General features: G+C 40.8%; 5 protein-coding genes across 5 annotated transcripts; all 5 read left to right on the forward strand.

Moving 5' to 3' along the window:
• The first annotated feature begins 121 nt into the window (after positions 1–121).
• On the forward strand, positions 122–3,585 carry BCR41DRAFT_352881 (hypothetical protein). The gene is made up of 3 exons (XM_022024032.1): positions 122–1,940; positions 2,042–2,619; positions 2,705–3,585. Exons 1-3 carry the CDS (start codon positions 434–436, stop codon positions 3,488–3,490), a joined length of 2,871 nt encoding a protein of 956 aa, XP_021881577.1. The 5' UTR covers positions 122–433; the 3' UTR covers positions 3,491–3,585.
• BCR41DRAFT_352887 (PAXNEB protein-domain-containing protein) lies at positions 3,585–5,838 on the forward strand. Its single transcript, XM_022024033.1, has 3 exons — positions 3,585–4,210; positions 4,319–4,779; positions 4,877–5,838. Exons 1-3 carry the CDS (start codon positions 3,700–3,702, stop codon positions 5,780–5,782), a joined length of 1,878 nt encoding a protein of 625 aa, XP_021881578.1. The 5' UTR covers positions 3,585–3,699; the 3' UTR covers positions 5,783–5,838.
• A 719-nt stretch (positions 5,839–6,557) lies between these two features.
• On the forward strand, positions 6,558–8,719 carry BCR41DRAFT_352890 (biotin synthase-like protein). Its single transcript, XM_022024034.1, has 4 exons — positions 6,558–6,896; positions 7,453–7,739; positions 7,897–8,459; positions 8,559–8,719. Exons 1-4 carry the CDS (start codon positions 6,615–6,617, stop codon positions 8,654–8,656), a joined length of 1,230 nt encoding a protein of 409 aa, XP_021881579.1. The 5' UTR covers positions 6,558–6,614; the 3' UTR covers positions 8,657–8,719.
• Positions 8,720–9,759: 1,040 nt separating this feature from the next.
• On the forward strand, positions 9,760–11,567 carry BCR41DRAFT_352891 (alkaline phytoceramidase family protein). Its single transcript, XM_022024035.1, has 2 exons — positions 9,760–10,070; positions 10,758–11,567. The coding sequence occupies exons 1-2, from the start codon at positions 9,974–9,976 to the stop codon at positions 11,492–11,494; spliced, it is 834 nt and encodes a 277-aa protein (XP_021881580.1). The 5' UTR covers positions 9,760–9,973; the 3' UTR covers positions 11,495–11,567.
• A 171-nt stretch (positions 11,568–11,738) lies between these two features.
• BCR41DRAFT_336045 (hypothetical protein) lies at positions 11,739–14,015 on the forward strand (the record flags this gene model as incomplete). The annotated part of the gene is made up of 9 exons (XM_022022015.1): positions 11,739–11,767; positions 11,967–11,995; positions 12,146–12,214; positions 12,307–12,408; positions 12,551–12,671; positions 12,788–12,914; positions 13,018–13,205; positions 13,362–13,475; positions 13,584–14,015. Exons 1-9 carry the CDS (start codon positions 11,762–11,764, stop codon positions 14,013–14,015), a joined length of 1,188 nt encoding a protein of 395 aa, XP_021881581.1. The 5' UTR covers positions 11,739–11,761.
• Between the last annotated feature and the right edge of the window lie 1,898 nt (positions 14,016–15,913).

Below are 15,913 nucleotides of genomic sequence, written 5' to 3' on the forward strand. Positions count from 1 at the left end.
CTATTCCTTTATTCTCAATAATAATAATAGTAATAATAATAATAATAAGGTCCGCATGGAGAGAAGGGTCACCCGTCGTTCGAGCACTGTTGCTACAACAACATCCACAACGAACGCTTCAGTCACCACAAAATCATCTGCTACAACACGAGGTCGGGTGCGAGGTCGAGGACAGGGCCGCACGCGTGCTAATCGCAAAAATGGTTCAAAGATATCCCATGAGGCCTTGAGCTCTATTGATGCAGCCGACAATAGCAATAATGAAAACAGCCATGATTATAAGAATGAATCGCAATCCGAGAAAAATGAATCAGGCCATGTAGATCAGGTCGAGCACGTTGATCACGACTCTAATGGAGCATCACAATTGCAATCTGATCAACCTTTTGTCGCAACGGAGCAAGACAGTGCGGATACGCAAACAATAGGCAATATGGCGAATGAAACCATGGACAAACACAGCAACAAGGGTTCGCAGGTTGAATTAGCGGGCTCTGGTAGTCAAGATGATCAAAGTATTACTAATGGTATCAACATAATTCAGGATCTAAAGCTACCAGGAGATACTAGCGAACCAATGCCTGGAACCGTAAACGAAGCCACTGTTTCAACTTCGCATGCTAAAGTATTTTTCAGTGAAGAGCATTATAACAAACTTTCGGTTGGCGGCATAGGGAGATTAACTGAGCAGTTTATACAAAAGAAGCGTCAGTTTCAAGAGATACAACCATCTAGACCCATGCCACACACTGATGTTGAGGGTGACACTTCCACAAAGAAGCAGAGGGCTTCAAAGTGGATAAGGCCATCAATATCGAACGAAGGCATATTGTATAGCAATACGACTAAGCCAACGGGCTCCACTCTAAAGATAGATAATGGGCCAGATCAAAAGATTACATCTTCTTCGGAGTTAGTGGCCTCAACCACAGGCAAATTTGACATTATTGATTTGATGGCGTCTGTCTCGTCATACGTTCCTGAGATTGCCTCGGTTTTCCACAGTACTGATCCAAAACAAGCTAATAGTGAATTTCAACAGCAAAAACCACAGCAACCAGAGCAGCCAGGGCTTTTACAAATGTTGCCTCCTAAGGATCGGTTTTACCACCCATGTATTTATTCACACGAACACCGTTCGACTTTGACACGCGAGGAACACTGCCGGTACATAATGTATGATAGTATTATCCGTGGATTGCATAAGCATGGGGGTGTATTGCAATTAGGATCGGAAGATCGAGAGCTCTGGACTTCTCTACAAGAGAGGGTGAATCAAGAGCGGCAGAGTGTGCGTCAATGGAACGCTGAGACCGTGAGGGCCAGGATCGCTAGCTATTCAAATGTGGCTATCCAGGCTGCATTGGAGACAAAGTTCCTACGTGCAAGGAGGAGAGTACTAGAAGAATATCCTCGACGCTACGACTTTATTCAGTCCATTGGGTTGCGGCTTCCTGGTGTACCTTCAGTGAAGGAGCCTACTTTGAGCAGGAAAAAGGCAAATGTGATCGCGCCACCAGGAGGGCTGGACAAACCACAGAGCAATTCAGTAGAAGAACCACACCCTCGCGGGCTTTTGAAGAGGACAGGGAAAGTTTGCCCAGTTTCTTTAGCAAAGCCAATCTGGCCTACAGATGAGAATGGAGTACCATATGAAAAGTCAATTGATATCAATGGCCGGTATTGGAGTCAGTCTGGAGAGTCGTCGACTTCCCAAAAAGCATCGAATGGACTGCGGGATAACAGACGCATCCACCTACCAAGCACATCTCCTGCACCATCAGTATCCAAGGATCCAACCATTAAGCACTTTGTCAAGGAGCAAAATATCCATATTGCATTTGCTGCAAGTGCATTAGTGACACTGGCGGAGACCTTGCCTAGCCTTGCGTCCGAATGGGAGATCCCTGTGAAAGTTGTACTCGAGGAAGATCACGAAGGTAGTGGGGAACCTAATAATGTCGTAAGGGCTTTCTGTACCCTTGCAGGGGCAATGGGTCATTCGTTGATTAATACTGGCAGTGTTTTTTTTTGTAATTAGGAGTGATGCAGAAGCGGGTTTATGTCGACAAGCCATTGATTCGCAAACGGATGTCAGCGTTAGAGATGACCCAAGCATTTTACAACGGTGCACTTAAAAAGCTTTCTTTGATAGCTACTTCATCAACAGACGCTGCTATTCTTTCATCACCTCTGAAGGAGCATATCACACTTCCCTCTTCAACTTCTTCAGAACAGGATCGCAGCGAGAATGCTGGAAAAATAGCTTTAGAGCATGGGCCCACAGTGCCACTGGATCATAGTGAATCGACGCCTCCTATCTCGTCCCAACAGGCAGACAAAGGATCACTTAAAAACCCTGCTAACGCTGGGGATGCAGAGCAAAATCATTCAAAGATGATGACGGGGAGAGAGGATAAAGATGAAAATAAGGATAAAGATGAGGATAAGGATATGAACATGGATATTGATGATGAGGAAGAGGGTGTTTTGGGGAGTCAGGCTGGTGCAGTTTCTTCCGATGAATATGCCAATGACGGATTTGACTATTCACTTTGGACATTTGGAGATACGAGAATCCTGATCCGAAGCCGCATCCACGGATATCTCGATAATACAGTAAGATAGCCCCTGTACACATGTGCACTTTTCCTCCTTTTCTTTGTCATCTTCCTAACATTCTTGTCCATCCATTAATTTGCAGGCGCCATGTAGGCAGGTAGTCCTTAAATCTATTTTAGATTATGCGCCAGAGATTGGCCTGTCTCTTCCAAGTAAATCAACTATGGCCGGTTGGTGGATGGCAACATGGATTCGTGATGATCGGCTTGTCGCTCTAGGACGCGTAGATGTTTCTAAAAACCAATTTGTACGGTATATGGACCCAAAGAGCATTGACTCAGCACATAGCTCAAATCCAGAGAATCCGTTAGGCGCAACGTTTAGTGACTTGCCTGCGATATCGATTGTGGATGCAAGTACATTGCGCGTGCAAGAGCGTGAAATTCAAGATTGGATTAAGCCTAATATGCGATCAATCCATTATGTCATCGGAAAGTTAATACAACTTAGGCCAGGCCAGTATATCCTGGGACATAAGAGGTCTGATATTAACGCCAATATCTACAAGGCGGTAGAGGAGGGATTCGATGAGTCTAATCTATCGCATGACTCTATTAAAGAGAATAAGGGGGTCACTAAGGGAGGAACAGCTGTATCAAAAGGCCAATATGATCTACATGCAGCTCACCAAAGCTCGCCACAGCTATTGAACGAGAATAACACAGACATCAGTGGAGCTGGAGGAGCAGGGTTAAATGACGACGACCTGCAGCTGCAGTGGGTCGGCACTCCAGACCAAATCCTAGGCACCTTTCCATATGAAGTAGAGCCAGAGCCTGTTCACGTTAGTATGCATGACTCACGAAGGGGTCGTGGGAGAGCAGTAGGCAAGCGCAGTCGTGCAAAGAAGAATGGACAGAACAATTAGTATATACATAATTTAATTATGCACAGTGGCGCAGTCTGAACGGTGTGACGGTGGGATGAAACAACAAAACCGCGATCACTCTGCCATTCTTACATTCTCATTCATTGCTAATGTATCCATCTGGACATTCAAAAGGCAAAATAACAATAATAAAAAAAGCCTGTGAATACATTTACGATTATAAGCGGAGGGTTGTTAATAGCTAAAATATGAGCTCTTTCAAGAAGCGTGTGCCGTCAGCTCAAACCAGTCTTCCAGCGGGCTGCCGTCTTTCTGCCTATAATGGACAAGTTCTTATTTCGACTGGGATTCCTTCGTTAGATGATATTCTTGGGGGAGGACTTCCTTTAGGGACAATCCTCCTGGTCCAAGAGGATCGCCAGACATCCTACGGCCAATTACTACTCAAATATTTTTTAAGACAAGGAGTCGTGGCTGGCGACAAATGCGTGGTTGTGAGCGGTGATGAGCGTCCAGAGGCAATAATGAGGTCATTGATGGGGATCGCCGGTGAGGAGAGTTCCTCAAGCCAGGTGCAGCAAGGAGTTGATAGTCGTGATGACAATGAGGCGAAGGGGGACAACCGCAGGGTTAAAAAATCAGGAGCATCTGCTGAGGATGAAGATGACGAAGATTCAGAGCAAGGAAGACTTAAGATCGCATGGAGATATAGCGGATTAAAAAAGTTTGAAAGCGGGGTTGATGGCCGCTCTCTGCCAGGTATTTTCACTATTTAGAAATGGGGGAAAAAAAAAAAAAAAAAAAAAAAAAAAAAAGTTAAATCAACAGCCTAACACTCAAACTATGGAGCAATTATTATATTACTAGTCATATCGTCGCGTGTTAACAAAGAGCCATCCTCTTCAGATGGGTCTGTCCCAACGCCAAACCAAATCCCGTTTTGTGAACAGTTTGATCTCACGACACGCATTTCAGCTAGGGCATTGGAGACCGCCGACACGACGCTGATTGATTCTGGAGATCTATTAAGACATATCAGCGTCAATAACCAGGAAATAGCAGGGAGTGATCTGGACGATAGTGAAAATGAAAATGAGGATGATAATCCATCAGCTGCCGAAATAGTCAGTAATCAGCCTGATTTGTATCGAAATGTGCTTGACAAGATTAGAGAGACAGTCGTCAATGGAGGATTCAGTACTACGCTTGTCAAGGACCCCTTGGCGCCATTGCCAGCGCCTGGAGCTGTCAATCTATCCGGGCGACATGTTTGCAGGATTGGAATCAACTCGATTGCATCTCCAAGCTGGAGAAGTAAAACACCACAGGTATATTTAAGCATTCTAAAAAAAAAAAGAAAAAAAATATAGCCTTCATTTGGCTCATGTATGAAACTAACCATTTCTTTCTTATATGATTCTCCAGGATCTTTACAAGTTTTTGCATGCTTTGCGTGGCCTTTTACGGTTTAGTTTTGGTGCTGCGGTTATTACGATCCCTGCACATCTGTATGGCACTGTTGATCAGAGACATGCTACGGATGGCTCCACCACTTCGCCATACATTCATCGTCTCGAGCAGCTCTGTGATGCTTCTGTTCGGATTGAGTCTTTTGCGGGTGCTTTAACCAATGCATCATCAGCGGCATCGGATTATCATGGTCTATTTCATGTACACAAAGTTCCTGTTCTCAATGCTCTAGTTTCTTCCTCCACGAAGCTATCAGTTCTGCTCAATGGCTCTGCTAAGGGCTCGGGTGGACAAAGTGGAGGGAGTGGACGCAGTGGAGGCTCGAGTAAAGGAGTCAATAACTTGGGATTCAAGGTGCGAAGAAAGCGGTTCACTATTGAGACGTTCCATTTGCCCCCCGAAGGCGGTGTGGGACAGAGGAGAACGTCAGCGGAACCATCGTCATCTGCGGGATCGTTATCAGATCGAAAGACAGGATCCAGTGCTACTTCATCCTCAACACCATCCTCATTTTCTAGGCGAGATGTTGGGGCATCATCCGGATCTCTTAGGAAGCCATTAGGTGGAAGTAATGTCAATAGCAACAATAGCGGGAGCAGTAGTAGTAGCAGCAATAATAATAATAATAATACTATTAATGCCCGTGGAAAGGTTGATATACATTCTGTACCAGGAGCAAGCGGAATGGCACGTAAAATGATGGGGCTTCCTCCGGTTGGGATCCAAGGAGCGGTCACTTCAAGCTGCAGCACAGAAGGACCTGATAGCAGTGGACATCAACATGTTCATGGACATGGACACGGCCATGGATCTCTGTCGGGAAAAGTAACAACATCCAATAGTAGTTTACTTGATTTCTAAGAGAAAGGCAGATGAGCAAATGATCTGTATTTCCAGTTCAAGCAAGAACCAGCAAGGATTTAACAGATCTTGTGAAAAAAAAAAAAAAAAAAAAAAAAAAAAAAAAGTAAAAATAAAATTTGAATTATTATACAGACTAACCGTGAGAATAATTTCAACGAGATTGGAGAATGAATGCGGGGATGCGGGGTTAGTTGAGCAAAAAGGCGAGTGGCTTTAACTTCGGACTCTGTGAATGATGGGAATCAATATGAACACATGTAGTTCTTTGTATGCCAGTGCGTCATTACCCTTGCATCGCCAAGGATACTATCCGAGCCTTTCTCTTTGAGGTCTTTGGTACATGTATAAATTTTGATCTAGTGGTGATAGATCGGATGCATTGTAAAAGACACGATACATGTAGGAGTGAATCGAGACCCAGGAGAATAAAGTTCGGATCTGACAACCGAATAAAACCAACCACTGTAAAAAAAAAAATTGAAAATTGAGATATTGTATTATAAGAAAAGTGATTTTTGATACTGCTCTTCTTCCTGTTTGTTTGTGTGTATGAGGTGCGAGATGAGTAAGAGATTTACATTTTCAATTTTCAATAATTAGATCACCAAGAGGCTGTTGGGTGTATATGGTGTGTGAGAGGAATAATTTTTTAATCTTCTGCCCCTCATTTTTTGAGGTCCCGAAATATCATTCTAGCTTTTTTTTTTTTTTTTTTTTTTTACTGGTATGATATTGATGGTATGATTTAACTCGTCAGTTTTTTTCTCCTCCACTTCTTTATCCTCTCCACTCTCTTTTCTCTCACGCACAACATAATCTAACAGACACAATGTCATTTGTCTCATTACGCTCCTTGTCCTCTAGAGCCATCAAGATCTCTTCTGCAAAGAATGCTGCCCTTCAGCTGAGTCGCGCTTCTTACACCGTTGCTTCTACACCTACTAAATTCGCAACGATTGACGAGAGTCCCAGGGCTCAGAAGCAGATGGTCTATGGACGCGAACTTTCTGCTGCTGCGATGAATGCTCATGGCGAATTACGTTATGATTGGAAGAAGGAAGAGATTGAAGCCATTTACCATTCACCCATTATGGAATTGCTTTATCATGGAGTAAGTTACCGAAACAAGCTCTACTTCGGTATTATTCAATTGATACTTTGATTTTTTTTTTTTTTTTTTTTTTTTTTTTTTTGTCACTTCAAAGTGTGTATAGAAAGCCGAACCGTCAAATACTGCGACCCTGTCTTTTCCTTTTTTATATCTTCTTTTATTTTTTTATACTTTGCATCCATTCTTCCTAAGGGAAGATCTGGGGAAGATATTTAATTTCCTCTCTTGGGAGCAGAGAAAAAAGATTTGTGCTTACGCGTTTCACGCGATTAAGGAGAGAGCAGAGCATACTGAGGATCAGTCACCCTACATTTTTTTATCAATTGCCCCATCAAATATCAATTTTGACGGGGTTTTTTTTCTGATCTATAACTTCACATATGCTTCCGATTCTCCCGTCAAACCTATTGCTATCGATTCTATCAACACTCTGCCTCGGATTTGGCCACTGCTACTTGTCTCATTATCTATTTATATATGATATGACATTCTAAAGAAAGAATTGTACATACTAACATGTTTGTCTCAATGATACAATTCCAACATTTGTGTGTAGGCTAATGTCCATCGCCTACACTTTGATCCCTTGGCTGTGCAGCAATGCACTCTTTTGAGTATCAAGACAGGAGGATGCAGCGAGGATTGCAAGTACTGCCCACAGTCTTCAAGCTACTCTACCTCTGTCAAGGCTCAAAAGATGCTTGACACGGACGAAGTCCTCAAGGCCGCCCGTGCTGCCAAGGCTGCAGGATCAACACGTTTTTGCATGGGCGCTGCTTGGAGAGATTTGGCTGGACGCAAGAGTAACTTTAAGAAGATTGTTGGATTTGTCAAGGAGATCAGGTAACAGTATACCCATTAGACTATCTCGTCCTTTTTTTTTTTTTTTTTTTTTTTTTTTTAGATTGGCTGTCTCGGATGCTGTAAAGTTAATCCCAATTTTTTTATTTAATTTTTTATTTTATTTATTTTTTTTAAAAAAAATGTATGTGTCATACAGAGCTATGGACATGGAGGTGTGCTGTACATTGGGTATGTTGAACGATGATCAGGCAAACCAATTGAAAGAGGCCGGACTGACTGCATACAACCACAACCTCGACACCTCAAGAGAGTATTACCCCAAGATCATCACAACTCGTTCTTATGATGAGCGTCTTGAGACTATCTCCAAGGTCCGTGAAGCCGGCATTTCTGTATGCTCTGGAGGCATCATTGGCCTTGGAGAGACAGACACAGATCGTGTAGGAATGCTTCATACGCTCTCAACCATGCCTTCACATCCTGAAAGTGTTCCTGTAAATGCACTTTTGGCTGTCGAGGGCACACCATTAGAGAAACAGGAGCCTGTCAAGGTCTGGGATATGGTTCGTATGATTGCCACCGCTCGCATTGTCATGCCCAAGACTATGATCCGTCTCTCAGCTGGAAGAGTTCGTTTCACACAGCCTGAACAGGCTCTCTGCTTCATGGCTGGTGCTAATTCAATCTTCACTGGAGATAAACTCTTGACAACACCCAACAATGAGTTCAATGCCGATCAGCAGATGTTTGAAACCCTCGGTAAGGATGTTGTTGTAATTTTATTACTTTCCTAGTATGATGTGGCTTTAATTCCTATGATCCTCATTAATAGCCATATACATTGTATTTTTTTTATAGGTTTGGTGCCAAAGGCGGCCAGCTTCAAGGTCGATCTTGCTGCTGACTCGGAGGTGAATGAGAAGAAGGAATGCTGCGGAAGCCATTCCCATGCATAAGCTTTGGTGGACAGGTTGATAGATTGAAAGTGTAGAAGATTATAAAAATAAAATAAAGCAGCAAATATATATTTATTATATAGTATACATTATATATTTATATATATTATTAATTGTGGAAAAAAAAAAAAAAAAAAAAAAAAAAAAAAAAAACGTGGTATGCAGGTAACCAACCTTCTGTTAAGAAGAGCAACTGAGTACGATTGGGATGCGAGAAGGGAAGAGATTACTAAATTTGTTTGCTCGGAGAAACGAATGACGGAAGGGACATGTGGACTTCGTGTGCTGTTGTCCTAGAGCCTTGACTTGGAGCCATAAGGAAAAACATTAGGGTTTGATCCTACGTCAACGCTGCGATAAATTTGTTTTGCTCTCACATTTGCTAATTATTTTTTGCTTGTGCTCTCACAAGCGACAATGGCTGCGCTTTCTTTTACATCTCAAAAAGCAAGGTGGAGGGAATGTACCTGTACAAAAAGGAAATATTATCCTGAGCTAGGACCAGATCCATGAGGGGTTTAAATGGGGCCTTCATTTTTTATTTTTTATTTTATTTTTATTTTATTTTTATTTCTTATTTCTTATTTCTTATTTTTTATTTTTACCTTATATTCTTTGAGGGAATAAAAAACAATGGAGGACAAGATTAAAGACAGGCTGCATAGTTTTTCCACCATTGATTATTATAGTGCACGGGTCAATGGATGACCCATGCTATTCTGAACAAACATCATACAAACTAGGATGGCTCCTTTTCACTCCAGTGCTTCGCTTCATCGACTCCATTGAAAGCAAATAGCGGATACTTTATCGCGCCTTCGACTGCGGAGATCGTCTATAATTTATAATTATTTGTGGAGAAATGCAGCGGGAATAGCATGAAATTAGAAATTTATTTCCTAAAAGTTGTGCGCATGAGTTGAATGTGCCTGATCAGCGGCGGGATATGACAAGGGCACAGGTAAACAGAGCCTCGGACAATGGGCCATGACCCATGAACCATGAATCGTGGGCCATGAGATCAATACGCCGTGGTATTATTAAAGGACATTGATCCACCATCGCCTTTTTTTTTCTTTTTTTTTTTTTTTTTTTTCTTGGCACATCATTCAAACAAAGTTTTCTCACTTCCTCATCGCTATTCTCCTCATCATCACAGTTATTCCTATCATTACCATTATCAATATATTATCTTCCTCTTTCTTCGCCTTCCTCTTGTTCCTCACCGTCTCTTTTCAGTTTGCCTTTAGCTCTCATTACAAAGAGTCGCCTCTTTGATTCATTTTATTTTATTGATCTTTGTTTTACCTTACAGGAATGATCACGTCCTCGCCTGAATATAATTCCTATCTCAATTCAACTTGGGGGAACTCCTTACTACCAGTTGGTTATTGGGGTCCACCTACATCTTCAGGTTCGTCTCTAATGATTTTGTTCAAAAAAGAAAATTTTGTACATCAGAGGGTTTCACAAAGAGACTTTCGATTGCTTCGCCCTGATAACACTTGAACTCTGTCCATGAACGTTGTCACCAAAATGAAATGAATGAATGTTTTTACACAGCATGAACTCATGAGTAAGTGTGAAAGTTGAATGACTAAATTCGCTAACATGAATGACCTTCCCCCTATTTTTCCTTTTTTTTTTTTTTTTTTTTTATAGTTGGTAAGTGCGCGCGCGATCATAAAAAATAATTCCAGTTTGAATAAGGAACAGGAACAACCACGAAAAAAAAAAAAAAAAAAGCGTGAAAATGTCATTGCTCCTAGGGAACGCAGGATTGGCTTGGGACATATTAAACGAAATAAGATTGATAATGGCAATGTGGGATCAGACATACTCTCAAAGCCCGTTTACTTTTAATAACAAGCTTTCATGTTGCTGAGATGGCTCCTTCTATTTTTTTTTTTTTTTTTTATAAAGGAGAAATGGGAGCGGGGGCAGGGGAGGGGTAGGGCCAGGAGCAAGAGTAAGGACAGGGCTGGGGGGCAAGGGGCGGAGTACACTTGCATAAACATATACATGTATATAGGGAGCCTACCACAAAGCGCATCATCCATAACCTGCTTGCTCCTCTTTCTTGGATGATTGTTTGAAATAGATTGGTGTGAGAGCAATTATGATGTCAGCTTCTATGTGGCCGAGTTCTTCAACTCGATTTCGTCTTTCTCCATGATCCTGGTCGGACTTGTGGGCGTATATCTCCATTCAAGCTTCGAGAAGCGGTTCTTGATTACATTTGGATCAATTGCGGTTGTTGGGCTCGGATCAATTGCATTCCATGGCACACTGTTGTTTCCTTTGCAAATGTTGGATGAGTTACCGATGGTCTATTCGATCCTATCCCTCGCTTACTGCTGCATCGAAGATCGATCTTATCGTCGTTATGGGACATGGTTTCCAATCAGTATTGCACTCTATGGTCTCTTAACGACTGTGGTGATGCTCATTGCAGGCCCCGAGAATCATTTGCTCGAGTTTATCGTCTTTCAGTCATCGTTTGCATTTGTAGTCCTGGTGGTGATGTCTCATATCATTAAGATTTATGGAAGCATCCAGGACTTGTCCATTAAGCGGTTGTGGGTCCTTACGGCCATGACAGCACTCGTATCGTATATTTTCTGGAATATTGACTTTCGTATGTGTGATATAATGCAGAGTTTGCCAGTGAACCCACAGTTACATGCAATCTGGCATGTGGGTGCTTCGTTGAGCTCCTATCTAGTCACGTTGTTGGTCTGCTATCAGCGGGCAGAGAACTTGGGCCGTAAGCCATCAATGGAGTGGAAGTGGGGTGTTTTGCCGTATGTGGTGGTCAAGTACAGCAAGTTTGACTAAAAAACCAGGCGCCATGTTAAATGTTGTATGATTTAATAAAAATGTGGCTTGTCACGGGACCAACTTTAAAAAAAAAAAATTCAGGACCATGGGACAGTTTCTGTAGCTCCATCTTTCTGCTTTCCATTCATCCTTCAAATTGCACTGCACGCGCATTTACCTCCGCTATCACGCTCATTCTCCTCTAGGATAACCTCAATCCAATAGTTTCAAAGAACCAAAAAGAAAAAAGAAGAAAAAAAAAAAAAAAAAAAAAAAAACACGACCATGTCGGTATGTGGTTGATGTCATTTATACTTTTTTTTTTTTTTCTTTTTTTTTTTTTTTTTTTTTTTCCTATACTCTTCATCCTCAAGACTGAGGCACCCCATTTGTTATTGTCATTGATTTCGGCCCTCAGAACAAACTATGCTTGCTCACTGTTTCATTTCTATCTTTTTTTACTTGGTTTCCTTATTCAATCAATTTTCAGTATTCTGATTATGGCGATAACGACCCAATGTGAGTAGACATTTTGATATTGTTTAGAGAAGAGTGGGAGTTTATTATCAAGTTTATCCCTTGTCAAGCCTCATGTTCTGGGTTCAATTTACTTTTCATATTGGGTTTATACCCTGATCTTATTAATAACCGATACGTGTGTTCAAATAGCTATGGTGATGATTTGGCAGATGAGGATCGCGAGTCGCGGCCAAGACTTATGCTGATGGGATTAAGGCGGTATGTCATCTTATCATACTCTCTTTTTTTGAACTGTATTTAATGGGATGTTAGACTATCTCTTTATTAATTGAAAGTTAATTCGTACTTAGGAGTGGAAAGTCGAGTATCCAACGCGTCGTTTTCCACAAGATGTCACCTACAGAAACTTTGTTCTTGGAAAGCACCTCAAAGATCAATAAGGACAATATTCAGTACGTTAACAATATCAACACGCCTTTTTTTTTTTTTTTTTTTTTTTTTTTTCCCTCTTTTTGATACCTTGGATCTAGAAACACAATAGTGTTGACCAACGTGGGGCGTCTTTTTTTTTTTTTTTTTTTTTTTTTTTTTTAGTTCATTCATAGACTTTCAAGTTTGGGATTTTCCTGGCCAAATGGACTTTTTCGACCCTACTTTCGATACAACAGCTATCTTTGGGGAAGTTGGCGCATTGGTTTTCGTTATTGACTCTCAAGTATGCTGGAAACTTCCTGAGCTTTCTGGATAGTTGCTACAACCGTTTTTTACTTGCGTTATGAGAGGCTCACATGAAACGTTGATTTGCTAACATGTACCTCTCTTTTTAAACAGGACGACTATATGGAAGCATTGGCAAAGCTACATGCGACTGTTGTAGCAGCCTACCGTGTCAACCCCAGCATTACATTTGAAGTCTTTATCCACAAAGTTGATGGTCTATCCGAAGATTACAAAATTGGTGAGAGGTCAAGCTTTTGTCTGTTAAAAATCATGATGTAGGTGTGGGCTACATCTAAATAGCTTTTTTTTTTTTTTTTTTTTTTTTTCTTCATGACATTTAGATACACAAAGAGATATTCAACAGACGACAACAGATGAATTGGCTGATGCTGGCCTGGAGAATGTCCAATTGGCATTTTACTTGACGTCCATTTACGACCATTCGATCTTTGAGGCATTCTCTAAAGTTATCCAGAAACTCATCCCACAGTTACCCACCCTCGAAAACCTATTAAACATTCTCTGTGCGGTATGCATATTTTTCATGAATTTTTTTTTTTTTTTTTTTTTTTTTTTTTAGAAAGTATATGCATATAATGAAAAATTGCAGACACTAAACCTCTTTTTAATTGTACGCCTTTTTTTTTTTTTTGTCAAAAAAAAAAAAAAAAAAAAAAAAAAATAGAATTCAGGGATTGAAAAGGCATTTTTGTTTGATGTGATCTCCAAAATTTACATTGCTACAGACTCATCACCTGTGGACTCCCAGTCTTATGAGATTTGTAGCGATATGATTGATGTGATTATTGATATTTCATCTATATACGGACGAGCGGCTATTGGAGCCAAGAGTCAAGGATATCTTGAGGATCAACATGATGCACACGATGATTGGACACAGCAACAGGATGGTCATAATGACTATGAGAGTTCGAACGGAAGACAGGGCAACAATCACCAACAGATCAGTGGCAATGATTCAAGCTCACAGGCTGTTGCTAGTATCAGTAGTCGTGCGGGGTCACTGAATAACCAACCAACACAGCAAACAAGTGGAAACCATGAGGCTTTCTCTGTGATCAAGATGGGTAATGGCACGGTGCTGTACTTGCGGGAGGTGAACAAGTACCTAGCTTTGATCTGTTTGTTGAGGGCAGAGACATTTGAGAAGCAAGGATTGATCGACTACAATGTACAGTGCTTCAAAGAGGCAATGGACCAGGTGTTTGAACTTAAGAGGGCAGAGCGTACAAGACGAGAGATGGAGAATCAACTGATGCAACAACAACAGCAACAGCAACAGCAACAACAACATAACGGCATGTATGGACATGGTTGATTTTTTTTTTTCTACAAGTATTGTTAAACAATAAAGCACTCCTCTGTAATCGACATTCTGTTTTGGCCTTGTTGATGCTTTCTTTTTTGTAGAAGGACGGATTATTATGTCTAGAAAATTAAAGTATGTTGACGAGTATTACATTTTGAAAAAAAAGAAACCAACTCTGATTTGATGGCACAGTCTGATACATTGGAGTGGAATATGGAATAGATAAATGGATGTCCTGTATTTGTTATACATGTTTCATTGTCGTGCTTTTTGGGACACTAGACGCAACACTACACAACTTTGTAGCAGATGCACAAAGAAGGGTGCAAGCTCGTCTTTAGGGAAGTGCATGCTCTTCTATGACGATCTGGACCCAGGCCAATCAGCTTCGACCTCCCTGTTGCGTCGCGTCTATTTATCTCTCTATGGTTAGGAGGAAGGGAATCTAGATTCCAAGTGATGCCAGGAGCCAGATACCCATCCGGCCACATCTTTTTCTATTTATTGTTTCCGTGTCGTCTTGCATGCTCCGGCTTTTGGAGCTGATATCCAGAATGAGAAAGAGAGAGAGAGAGAGAGAGAGAGAGAGAGAGAGAGAGAGAGAGAGAAAGAGGCAGTTGTTGCTCCTGTTCCTTTTCTCTTTTCAGTAAACATGTTTTGATACTCGACATCTTGCATTTATCTACTTACGTCTGTCTCTTTTTTTTATTTTTTATTTTTATTTTTTACTTGACTTGTTCCTGATGAACATGAAGGTTTCTGTTCCTTACTTTTCCTCTTTATACCTCTTCCTTACTCCATCTCCTTTCCTCTTGGGCTCTGGTTGCAGTCCCTTTCTTGTACAATTTGAACCCCATTTACACCAATGGATGTAGTATAGTTTTCACAAAGTCAAATTAATTACAGCTAATCTATTTCAAACGAGATCAACTCAAACCCCGCCCAAATACCCGTTCACTAACCCAACAATCCTTGCTCTCTGCTAAAGCCTCTGAGCCACCGGTAACACTTTATTATCACTATCCCTCTTTCTCTTCTTTGGTTATTAATGCCGAGCGATCCTTCAAACCAATAGGTCCCATTTATTTATCATTCAAAAATCTTTACTCCCTACATATCATCTTATCATTATCTTTTTAATTCACTGCATTTCTATCTGCACCAAATTTCCTTTTTTTTTTTTTTTTTTTTTTTTTTTTTTGGAATTTACGTTCAAATCATCATACCTTGCGCGTATTATTTTTGTGAGAATAAGTAAGTATATGATCAATATGCAATATATGGTAATATCATTCTTCACCATAAGGAAAGAGATACATGTATAAAAAAAAAAAAAAAAAAAAAAGAACGAAAAGGTTCTTTTTTCTTTTTTTGATATTAGCATGATTTACACGACAACAAAAGCCTTCAAACGGAGAGAGAAGGTTAGATGGATGTAAGGGGTATATACTGATAGTGAAAGGTAGAAGATCAAAGCTTGACAACAGCCCTCTTCAAGAAAGAAAGAAAGAAAGAAAGAAAAAAAAAAAAAGTGGTAGGGACTGAAGTCCGACAATGTAATCTAAAAGATCAGATATCGAATGACGGTTAGTGAATGATTGACTGAATACAATCCCTGTCCTAATTGCGTTCGTGCCACGTTTTTTTCTTTCTTGGAGGACAAACGGATTTGCCTTGTGTTACCACTCTTTTCTTTCTCATCTTTATTCTGTGTGCTCGTAAGAAAAGTCAATGCATCATCTCTCGCGTCATGTTTTGTTCCCTTACTGTTAAGTGTTGACACACCATGCATTTGGGAGAATATGATAATAAACATAACATTAATTTTTAAATCATTTTTGCCTCGGGCGCTTTTAATGTTCTTGCAACATGTTGCACAATTTTCATATTTCATTTCACTTTGTTCA

This window comes from Lobosporangium transversale (genome assembly GCF_002105155.1).
Source record: "Lobosporangium transversale strain NRRL 3116 chromosome Unknown BCR41scaffold_17, whole genome shotgun sequence".
Taxonomy (NCBI): domain Eukaryota; kingdom Fungi; phylum Mortierellomycota; class Mortierellomycetes; order Mortierellales; family Mortierellaceae; genus Lobosporangium; species Lobosporangium transversale.

Bases quoted from the DNA above. Each gene is read 5' to 3' on its own strand.
- BCR41DRAFT_352881 (XM_022024032.1), top strand. From the start codon at position 434: ATGGCGAATGAAACCATGGACAAACACAGCAACAAGGGTTCGCAGGTT. The intron at 1,941-2,041 runs GTAGTGGGGAAC...TTTTGTAATTAG, and splicing joins ACTCGAGGAAGATCACGAAG to GAGTGATGCAGAAGCGGGTT. The intron at 2,620-2,704 runs GTAAGATAGCCC...ATTAATTTGCAG, and splicing joins ACGGATATCTCGATAATACA to GCGCCATGTAGGCAGGTAGT.
- BCR41DRAFT_352887 (XM_022024033.1), top strand. From the start codon at position 3,700: ATGAGCTCTTTCAAGAAGCGTGTGCCGTCAGCTCAAACCAGTCTTCCA. The intron at 4,211-4,318 runs GTATTTTCACTA...TTATATTACTAG, and splicing joins TGATGGCCGCTCTCTGCCAG to TCATATCGTCGCGTGTTAAC. The intron at 4,780-4,876 runs GTATATTTAAGC...ATGATTCTCCAG, and splicing joins GGAGAAGTAAAACACCACAG to GATCTTTACAAGTTTTTGCA.
- BCR41DRAFT_352890 (XM_022024034.1), top strand. From the start codon at position 6,615: ATGTCATTTGTCTCATTACGCTCCTTGTCCTCTAGAGCCATCAAGATC. The intron at 7,740-7,896 runs GTAACAGTATAC...TGTGTCATACAG, and splicing joins GGATTTGTCAAGGAGATCAG to AGCTATGGACATGGAGGTGT. The intron at 8,460-8,558 runs GTAAGGATGTTG...TTTTTTTTATAG, and splicing joins GCAGATGTTTGAAACCCTCG to GTTTGGTGCCAAAGGCGGCC.
- BCR41DRAFT_352891 (XM_022024035.1), top strand. From the start codon at position 9,974: ATGATCACGTCCTCGCCTGAATATAATTCCTATCTCAATTCAACTTGG. The intron at 10,071-10,757 runs GTTCGTCTCTAA...TGTTTGAAATAG, and splicing joins GGGTCCACCTACATCTTCAG to ATTGGTGTGAGAGCAATTAT.